This window comes from Nicotiana attenuata, chromosome 12 (genome assembly GCF_001879085.1).
Source record: "Nicotiana attenuata strain UT chromosome 12, NIATTr2, whole genome shotgun sequence".
Lineage (NCBI taxonomy): Eukaryota > Viridiplantae > Streptophyta > Magnoliopsida > Solanales > Solanaceae > Nicotiana > Nicotiana attenuata.
This window is the reverse complement of record NC_032000.1, coordinates 36,336,037-36,347,275: the sequence shown is the minus strand read 5'-3', so window position 1 is coordinate 36,347,275 and position 11,239 is coordinate 36,336,037. Positions and strand designations below refer to the sequence as shown.

At 33.3% G+C, this 11,239-nt stretch overlaps 1 protein-coding gene across 1 annotated transcript; it reads right to left on the bottom strand.

Annotated features, from left to right (window-relative positions):
- Positions 2,648 to 10,503, bottom strand: LOC109235566 (linoleate 9S-lipoxygenase 6). Its single transcript, XM_019401729.1, has 9 exons — positions 10,221 to 10,503; positions 5,654 to 5,943; positions 5,336 to 5,576; positions 4,913 to 5,254; positions 4,725 to 4,810; positions 4,530 to 4,637; positions 4,136 to 4,440; positions 3,767 to 4,030; positions 2,648 to 3,664 (listed from the first exon to the last, which is right to left on the bottom strand). The coding sequence occupies exons 1-9, from the start codon at positions 10,414 to 10,416 to the stop codon at positions 2,911 to 2,913; spliced, it is 2,586 nt and encodes an 861-aa protein (XP_019257274.1). The 5' UTR covers positions 10,417 to 10,503; the 3' UTR covers positions 2,648 to 2,910.

Genomic DNA, 11,239 nt, shown 5'->3' with positions numbered 1-11,239 from the left:
CCCCCCTTTCCCCCTTCATTTCTTCACTCATCTCTCATTTCTCAAGCTCATATTCTCAATTATCATTCTCTCATTCTTCACCTAAAGTGCAATCAAGTATTTGGCTCTCATTTTTTTGGAATTTCATTTATCGTATTATTTATTATTTGAAGTTTGAGTTTGAACAATTGACGTTTCTTTGTGGTAACATTGGAGTTGCGAAATCATCAAGTGTTCAATTTATTGCCGAATTAGGTGCACTCCCTCCAACTCTTTCTCTTATTTACTATTTTATTTGCATATTTAATTTTTGCTAGTAGTTAAATTTTTACAATATGTTTAGTGCTGCAAAAAGAGTTTGTAATAAGGTTACTAATCGGGAAATAGAAGAGGTTACTTCAGCATCTGGTAGTAATTTAAATGACTCTGAACATATTTCTAAAACATTACCTGATAATAATATAGATTATGAACAATTACAGGAAGATTTCGGTATAGAAGATAATGAATTAGAAATTGAAGATAAGACACCACTTACACCTAGTAGTGTTGGAGTTGGTAGCAGGGGTGGTGGTCGTGGTGCTAGTAGTAGACCACCTGTGGCCCCAACTACTAATCGGAGAAAAAGAAGTATGGTTTGGAAATTTTTTTGACAAAATAGTAGGTACTGATAGAGTTAAATGCAGACTTTGCAATGGAAATTTTAAACATATGACTAGAGGACAATTAGGAGGGACTGGGACACTTAGTATACTTATGGGAATTGAGCATCCTATAGAATGTGGCTCTGATGGAGATGGATATCAAGCAACTCTAAACCCTATGACTGGAGGGCTTATGAAATATGATAAAATGAAGGATCGTGAGGAGTTAGCAAAAATGATTGTTTTGGGTTGTCTACCTTTTTCTTTTGCTTCTTCATCATATCTTATTATGTATGTTCAAAGGATTTATAATTCTTTATTTAAAGGTATCCCTAGAAGTACTTGTAGATCTGATATCTTTAGACTTCATAGACAATACCAAACATACATACGTTATTTGTTTGGCCACCTTCTTTGTAGAGTTTCTCTAACTTCTGATATTGGCCACGCTGTTAATGAAAATGATTATTTGACAATTACATGTCATTGGATAGATGATAATTATTGTATGCAAAAACGTATTATCGCTTTTAAATATGATGAAGATCAGAGTCATATTGTTGTGTTTATAAGTACTACTATTTGCGAAGTTATTGAATTTATAATCTTAAGAAGAAAGTATTGTGTATGTCTTTTAATAATGCTTCTAACAATAATGCCGCAATTTTAATATTAAAACTGCATTTGCAACCACCACTTGACGAAATTTTTCATGTTAGGTGTGCATGTCATGTTTATAATTTAATTGTTAAAAGTGACCTTGATTTATTTTCAACTGAGATTACTCATGTTAGAAGAGCAGTTGGTGTTATTCAAGGAAATAATAGACAATCTAGAATTAGGGAATTTAAGAATAAGGGTACCAAGCATAACCTTAAGCTCAGATTCATGCCAAACGAAATTGTTACTAGATGGAATTATACATATATATTTTTAAAATATTGCTACAAATATAGATTCCCAATAACTGAAGTTGCTAATGCACATTGTACTGATCCAAACCGTATGTTAACAACTACTACTTGGGAGGCCATTAATGATGTTGTTAAATTTTTACATAAATTTAATACAGCTACTGTTGAGTTTTCTGGAGCATATTACCCTACTGTTATTATGGCTTTAGTACAAATAGCTGAAATTTCTTTTCTACTCTTTGAATTTAAGAAGAAAGAAAAATATAAGGATGCTGTTGAAAAAATGCAAGCAAACCAGTAGCAGAAACATTGATGAACTTCAATTCTACTTGCAAAAGCAAAAAGAGCCTCGCACAAAGGAATTTTCACCGTTGGGATGGTGGCATGAGAATGAAAAGCAATTTTCTGTTCTTTCCGCTATGGCTCGAGACGTGCTGAATGTGCAAATTTCAACTGTTGCATCAGATAGTGCATTTAGCCAAGCAAGACAACAACTTGGAGACACCCGTCACTCATTGGGAATCAATGCTTTGGAAGTTTTAGTATGTTTCAGAGATTGGATTAGATCGGAACGAAGAAATCAAGGATGTGAAGCTGTTGATAGCCCAGAAGACGAGGAACTTGGAGGTATATTAACACATGGTAACCCATCTGAATTTAACACTTCAGAAGAAGGCCAATTAATTCATATTGATTATGAAGAACTTACTAAGGCAATGCAAAACCTTTGAATTTACTCTTTTTTCGTTAATTTACTTGTTAAATTTAAACCTTTCAATTTGCAAGTTTGAATTTTGAAATAAATGTAGCACTTGCAATTTATAAGTGCAATTTTTCTCTCATCTTCATTATATTCTTTATATTTTACTTTATATTAATATAACTTACAATAGTTATACAAAATACAAAAAAAAAAAAAATTACACTAACCCGGCCTGGCCCTGCCCCTTGGACCCGTAACCCTTACGGTTCATTTTTTACTCGGATGAATCCGAACCCGTTAAGCCCGATAACCCCTAACCCGTAACCTGCCCGGTTCGAAACCCGGACGGTTTCAACTTTTCCCTACCCGGCCCGGCCCGGACCACCGGTTTAACACCCTTAATTTTTATACATGATTCTGAGATGTATATCATTAATACTCAGAATAATTACAAGTTGCAGAATATATATGATTTGTTATCTGCATTATTCTCACAACAAACTGGAACCAAATGACAGGTTGTGCTAAAAGGGAAATAAATCAAACATATGGATATAAGGCAAATAAACTTAAAGCAATGAAACTTCATTACAAGATTTATTGAAACACCAGCTTTCTTCATTCTCCATTTCCAGACTTGTTCACATGGCTCCTTACTTAACAATAAGGTTTATATAGAGACACTGTTAGGAATTCCTTTGCCTGTGAGCCCCCCTTCGCTTGTTGGGAAGAGTAGTGTGTACGGAGCCTTAACAGGCCCTGACCTGTTCCTCCATATCTGGTCACCATTCATTTCTATAATCCGATTTTCAATGTCACTCAACTTGTTGCCGAATCTCTCAAAAGCAGCAAGGGGTTCTTCGTCGTATGTCCATTTAGGGGAGTCCCTCTGTCCGAGGTAAATTTCATCTGAAGTATGCCTTGATAATATCTCTATAAGGGAAACACCAAGCAGTGTCTGCAACTGAGCAGTGATTGTTCTTAGGAATGCCTTATCAGGATTTGTCTTTAGCAATTCATACTCAGAAGTTCCTGGCTCTGGCATAAATCTTCGACTTACTGTAGGACGATTTGGGAGATAACCTGCATAAGGATATTGACCAAAATTGACTGCTGCATGAAGTGCAGAAGCTGTCCATATAATGATGGTGCAAGAATCTATTAGCTCTTGGCAATTTTCCATTTTAGGCCACCATGGTTCATCTTTTAGGTCACCATGTCCCTCTTCGCGGAGTTCCTTCCACCAAGCTTGGAGTTCATTGTCTTTTAGAATCGAGTCATCAGATTTATAATAGAAGCTGCAATATTCTGTTACCCAACTTTTGATCGCTGACCATATTTCTAAACCATCAACAGCGTATGGGTAGTCCTGTATCAACAAACGAATGCCATGGGGGGAACTCGAGTCCTCAACTGCCATTCCTCTGAAATCAAATTATGATATTATGGTCATATAATTAAGCAAGCTCGAACAACCTATAAAGGTTAGTCCTGAAATTTGATGAAGCTTAATTGTCATTTAGTACCTTTTAACAAGATCAGTGGGAAGTGCTTGATCAGGGAAAATCCAGTTTTTGTAAACCACAGCAGACATTTCCATGGCATATTTGGAAGGAAAAACTGTACTCTCAAGAACTCCACCAGCATTGATTAGGATTTGTCTTGCCATAGCATTTATGTTCATTGTGTCACGGAAGTGAGGATGCAAAAGCTTATGAATCGGGTGAAGCACACTTAATTGCCTATTTGTTGCAATCACAAATGGCTCAATCACAGCATGTGTATTCAACCTACAAAGATGACCAGATCGATGTCTTAGAATAGTGCTGATATTCGAGAGTTGTTATTCTATGTCAAAAATCCATGTATAGAGAAGCCTTTTGAAAGGATATTACCAATGACTAATTAGCTGATGAACACCTGAGTCATTCACTGCAACATAAGCTTTAGCCAGTTCCCAGATGGAGCCCTCGACACCTTCATCGGTTGGGGTATACACTTTGCTAATAGCACCAAATTGGTCTCCATCTGGATGTGGCAGACTTAGTTCAATTGCTAGCGGCTTCAAACATCCATTATCTTGCAAGAAGAGCAATGTTCTTGAGGCATAGGTTTTTGTTGTTGTCGTGTTTATTCTCCTCAAATATGGCATAATGGTATCATGGTGGTTCAGTATGAAAAGCCTATTACTCTTGATTGCCTTCCAAAAACAAAAACAAAAAAGGCAAAATCCTTACTTGTCAAAGGAATCTAAGTTAATAGTAGGAACTAGGTGTGAAAATGAATTACCTCATCAATTGTTAGTCCATCCAACCTATCCTCTATATGTTGTATGGTAATTGTACTATCTTGATTACCATAGACTTGAGGATCCAACTTGCTTTTTGGAGGGAATTCCTACAAATAAGTCACAAAAAGTTAATATATGAGAAAAACACAATAAAGGTTTGGTCCCAGCCTTATTCCGAAATGAAGCCAGCTTACTTGGAGATTTCTGATTATGACAGGATTCACACCAGCCAACATTTCTCTTCCAAATTCTTCATCAGTTCTCCATGCAGTTTTATCCTCTACATAAATAATACAACCAAAATACATAAAGTAAAATGGATGTCTAAGCTCAAAAGCAGTGGAATCCAAAGGTGTGGGGAATTTCATGCAGTTATTAGTACCTTTAATAACCAAAGGTGTGGGGAATTTCATTATTCCTTCACCGTCAGTTCGAAGAAGTTCTTTTACCATCTCTAGAGGAATGGAACTAATGAGAGCTTTAAATAAAGGGCCTTGAGGAAGCTTGATGCCTCCTTCATAGAGTCTGAGCACATCCTCAAAACTGTCAAACTCGTTAGGAGTGCTATCGAAAAGAGCATGTAATTCAGGGAGGATGAATTGAACCATGGATTTCAAGGCATAAGTTAGGAAGTCTGACAACTTCAAGTGTCCAAAACGCTCGTCTCTTGGTACATAGATGTCTAAGCTCAAAAGCAATGGAATCCTGCTTTCACTTTCAGGATCTAACAAAAAAGGCCATGTCAATAAACTAAACATGCATGTTTGGTAATTATATAAAAAATGAAGTTAAAATACTAATTAACCTGTTCTTGTTGGTGCTCTGCCTGTTCTTCCTCTTCGAGGGTACGGGTAGTCAGAGGAGCCACCCAAGATAGGTCTGACATGTTGTGCACCTTGGTCAGGATCACCTAAGTCATTATACAAAGCATAGTCATAAACCCTGTCCCAAGCCTCAAGCTTTCCAGTCCCATCTCCTCTTAACGTTAGTAATTCGTTTTCTCTGTATTTGAGCAAAGGTGCTGGTGTTTCACTTGGAAGATATGTCTGCATCAACATTAACGTTAATTTTTTTGTTCCTTTTACATGCATGCATGCCTAAATACTCGAACAAGTAACCATACCTTATTTGCAAAGAAGATGCGGTCCGACTTGTATTTATTTGCAGGATAAACCCAAGAATTACAGACAAAATGAACCGTGCCATGATTGGGAACATCTTCAAGGGTAACTGACTTGAGGAAGAACTCAGTGAAATGCAAATTCTTGATGATGAATGCACCTGGAAGCCCAAACTCCTCGTCCCAATCAAATGTGACACCATACGCTGATTCACCTGCTGTTAATGGGGTTATGGTAGTGAGCCAGTTCTCCAAGTAGGCTGGATTGCTGTGTTTGCCTTGTAAATCATTTGCTGCAAGGTCGGATAAATTTGTAAATCTTTGGTTAGTGAGACTGTTGGCAAAAAATCGACACAAAGTCCGATTGTCTGTTTATTAAGAAAAGAATTTAAGGTATATACACGGTTAATCATTTGTTTACATCATCATTATAGTTTGATTAATAATTACATTAACTAGAATTACCCGCAGTTACTTTTTAAATAAACAGATAGTGTAAATATTTTTTTTCCACCGCGTTGTGCATAAAACTCTTAAGTAAATTTTGCGAAAGATCACATGCAGAATGTTGGGGACAATCTTTACCTCTAAAGACTAATTTGAGTAAAGAATACAAAACAAATTTAAATACATACAGTGCTCTTACGAAAAGTTATACTCCCTCCGTTTCATATTAAATGAGGTATTTTCCTTTTTAGTCTGTTCCAAAATAAATGACACATTTCTAAATTTGGAAATAATTCAACTTTAAACTCTTCATTTTTAGCCATTTTACCCTTAATGAGAAGCTTTTATAAGCACACAAAAGTCATGGTCCCACAAAGCTTTACCCCTTAAGCTTTTAAGACCACAAATTTTAAAAGTCTTTTTTTTCTCCTTAAACTCCATACCGAGTCAAACTACCTCATTTATTTGAAACGGAGGGAGTATACAAATATTTCAGCAACTTTACCACAAAAAAAAAAAAGAATTCTATTTATTAGATTTTCCATAACGGAGAGTCGTACGTGATAAAGATTGATGTTCCTTATTGACGCAAACCGCTGAGGTGATGTGACCTTTTTTGTACAAACGAAAGGGCAACAATTATAACTAAAATATACAAGTAAATTGACCAATTGAACTTAAAAACAATGAAGGAGATAAATCATTCTTCTTTCTTATCAAAATTGTCAGATAAAATGTAGGTTTAGATTAGCTAATTCCTTCGCCACCACCAACCAAGTAGATTTTCTTGATAAACAACTCTCTGCACTACAATTATGTAAACAAGAGAGAGAGAGAGAGAGTACACGATCTCTTCTCATTTATTCTAATTTTACACGTTAGGAAGGTCATTTTTCACTGCCTTGTTTCCTTGGTTTGAGATAATTCATTGTCTAGTATTCTATAATCAGCAATTAATAAATTAAGTGACAAGATAGATCTTATTTGTCACGCGGCTTAATAAAATTTATATCTGTATCACTATAATATGATCGTTTTTGAGAGAATTACTAGTCCTACAAACTGGAGGAACTCCCAATTTGGGTCTTTGCGAATGTATTAAACTTATTGATTATCTATTTTTTAAGTGAATAATATGGATCTTATTTATATTCGACCCACTTCTAAAAAGTTTAATCCAACCCATTTTTTAGTTGTTTATATGGATGAATAACTATTTTTTTAAATCTATTTTACCACCACTGTAACTAAAAGATAAGAGTGTACCTAATCTTCTAGATGTCTGAATAAATAATCGATCGGCTCAGCAATTATTCAATGATAGATCTTGTCTGCTTACCTTATATATTTTCTTCTCATCACTTCCATAAGATTGAAAGCTTAATAAGGGAAGGCATGAACTTTGTGTGGTATGGGAGGCTGAAGTAAAGTTCATCATTATAGAATCGAATAAATGCTTCTGTTTCTGGTTCAGACATAATCAATTCTGCAGTTATATCTTCATGCATATTTATTTATTTATTTTTTTTTTGGGGGGGGGGGGGGGAGGAGGGTTGGGGGCATTTAATTTCACTTCACACATATTTCGATATTTTTCCGGGAAGCAAAATGGATAAATTGATACAAGTAAAGATCAAACCTCTTTTTTCTTTCTTCCCAAAAGAACAAAGTGATGGGGAATTTGAAGCTCTAAACACTAAGGGTCTGTTTCGAAAGCATCAGGTAATTGAAATTGGTGTAATTATTAGGATAGTAATTACATAGCCTAGTAATTATACAGTATTGTAATTACGACGACCTATTATTTAACATAATATAATTACATTGTAATTTCAACTGTACTGTTTGATTACACAAGTGTAATTACACAGTATAAAGTTATTTATCAAAAGTTAAGATTTAACAATTTTTTCCTTTATAAATAATATTAAAATTTGACAATTCGGATAGATATTGTTCTTGAAAATATATTAATTTCTAATCATATTATATTTGTAACTAATATTGTAAAAATACTTGATATATATTTTACTTTAATCAATTAAACTAAAAGTACATATTTTGTAAGAATATCATGGACTGCATGTTTGATAAAATAAATAATATTTAAAAATAATACCATAACGTTACTCAAATATTTTAGGAAAACATTAATCTATGAATTCTAATTAAAAATGAATAACATGCAATCTGAAGTAATATATGAATACTACTAAAGAAAATAGAAGTGAAAATATAACATAAATTCGAAATTCAAAAGAAATTAACATAATACTCTTATGTAAAATTACAATATAACATAAAATAAGTTTCAACATAATTTAAGTAAATATAATTCAAAAAAAAAAGGAAAAAATAAATACATGACCTCATTCAACAATGATTTTCTACTTTAACGACATCACTTATTACATGTTCAATTTATTAATGATTCAGTATTTCTAGTATTAGGAGGCATAGTTTCAAAACTAAAATAATAGCACAATTATGCTAAATAAAAAAAATAAAAAAAATGAGTGGCTATATGGAATGACAGAAAATAAAGGTTCAATAATAAGAACTTTATTTAAATATTAAAAAGTGATCTATTATTTTAACATAGTTAAAGTTTCATATAACATCGTCCAATAACAAAGTTCAACTTTAATGACATCACTCATTATAAGTCAAGTTTGTGGTGACTTATTCTTTCTAAGATTAAGATGTATAATTTTTTAGAAATATAAGAACAATAACATAGCTAAGTGTAATAAAAAGATAAAGAAAAATAATTAAGAAAGAAATAAAATATGAGAAATTATGTAGAAACACATGAAGTAAATGTTAGAAAATGAGAAATAAGGAAAAAAAATAATGTAATATTTGAAGAAAAAAAAAAGAATTTTAAAAGTTAAAAAGAAAAAAAGAATAGAAATAAAAAGTAAATTAAAAAGAAAAGAAGGAGATTCAAAAAATACCCTGGTAATTACACCATGTAATATAAGCATTACTATACTTTGTTGTCTAGAATCAAATTAGATCAAATATATTAAGCTTAAGCTTTTTTAGATATATGTCAAATATAATCCCTTTAAACATTTCATCCAAGTGAAGGTAGTTCCAAACTAACCTTTAGCACCAAAATTATCTACATATTACAGGAATCGACCTAGAAGACTCTTAAAATTTGAACGCCAAGTACTTATAAGAGTAAAATAATCAACCACAAGAGCCATAGTAGGGATCAAGAAGTATCATTTCTCTTTCAGAGATACTTTACGCTTACAGTATTCCCTACAAGTAGACTACTCTATAGTTGTTACACTGGAAATAGTTTATAATTAAAGACTTACTATAATTTTATTAGTAGCGGTCAGTACTCCTTTTTTATCTGAAAACCCCCCATAATAGTATTCCAAACAACTGTTCATAATAAGAATAGTAGAAGTGAAACACATTTTTTATGTGTTCCGTTTATGTGACACTTTTTACTTTCTAATCTGTTAGAAACAGTTAGCTTGAGCGCCTTATTTTATCCTTAATAACTTGATGTTATAGTCAGTAGCGGATCGCAAAAAATTATACTGGTAAAAGGGTAAAAACTAATTATTTTTTTATATATATGTATATAAGTTCTTGAATTCCTAAAATGACAAAGTAAGTTCAGAATTGCTTTAGATCACCAGCTTAAATCGCATGTGTGGCATTTTTGAATCCCCTTTTATAAAATTCTGACTCAGCCACTAGTTAAAACCACAAATATATCATTCCATGTTTAAGATCACAAGTTCCAAAAGCATATACAGTCAGACATCTCTATAACAACATCTCTATATAACAACACTTCACTATAAAAGCCAAGCTTTTCTGGAACCAATATTCTTATGTTATGTTATAATATATGTTCTCTATGACATAACTTAGTTATAACATCAAAAAATATTCAGAACAAACTAGGTTGTTATAAGGTTTGACTCATGTATATCTTCTTTATTTTAGACTCCCTCTCAAATCAAACACCATCACGTAGAAGGAGACTGAGAGTGTAAGACAAATTTATATGTGTTAATGGGTTGTAAATTTTGATGCTGTAGTTCACTTACTGATAAATATTTAGCTTCCATATAAAGAGCAGAGAACTTACCTGGATCACCATGAGCAGAACTGATCAATTGCAAAGAGACCTTCTGGCCAACGAATTCGAGAACTCCATCAACAACGGAGCCAGCGATATCAGTAAAGTCTAAAGCATTCTTCTTCATCATCACCACAATTCCTTTCACTTTCTTTGAGTCATTATGCCCAATCAGTCCATCAACAATATTCTTTATCGGAAACATGATGATACAATCTCTGAGCTAAATAAGGGAGAGTAAGAATGAAATATAGAAAGATAGATGACTTTTGTTGTGAAGTTTCAATGCAATGAGTCTCGTATTTATAGCCAGAAATTACTAGCTAGCAAGAAAGCAAATAATAAAAAACAAAAGAACAGTAGCCAAATCTATGATCTACGTGTTTACTCTGTATTATGCTTCCGTGTTTCATGTGTTTTTAAAATTTGTGTTTTCCTTAATTGATTTGCAGCACATGAACCATGGTTTCTATTTTTTTTTCCTTTATAAATTTGTACTGTTATTTAATTTGACATTTTGGTCTGTTGTTTATTTTGTTGCTGGTTGCTCCCAAACGCACACGCAAGTATACGTGGTCCTACAAGTAATAAAATGATAAGTCAAGTGTCGAACCCACAGAGACTTGTATCAACTACCCACTAAATTCACCAAGATTGCTTCAAGAGTGTAATTATACTAAATAATAATTCTAAGTAGTAACTAAATTATAAAGCAGTAAAATGGTTGTTGTGTATTCAATAGAGACGAATATTCTAGGGTTGTGATCGATTCAACAATCCTATTGTGTTCTAGTTAACTCTCCCTTTCATACAATTCACTCATGGTTGCTAATTAATCGAACAATTGCTCTCATAGCCTTCTCCCGAAGTACTACTCGCCTATTCAAAATAGTTTGACGCCTATATTCCTATGAAATCAATCTATTAAGAACGCATTAAGATTACGATATTTAATTAAGCACTATGACTAGGTATATTCCTATCCTAACCACAAATCCCCCCCCCCCCCTCCCCCAGAGTTAAGATCG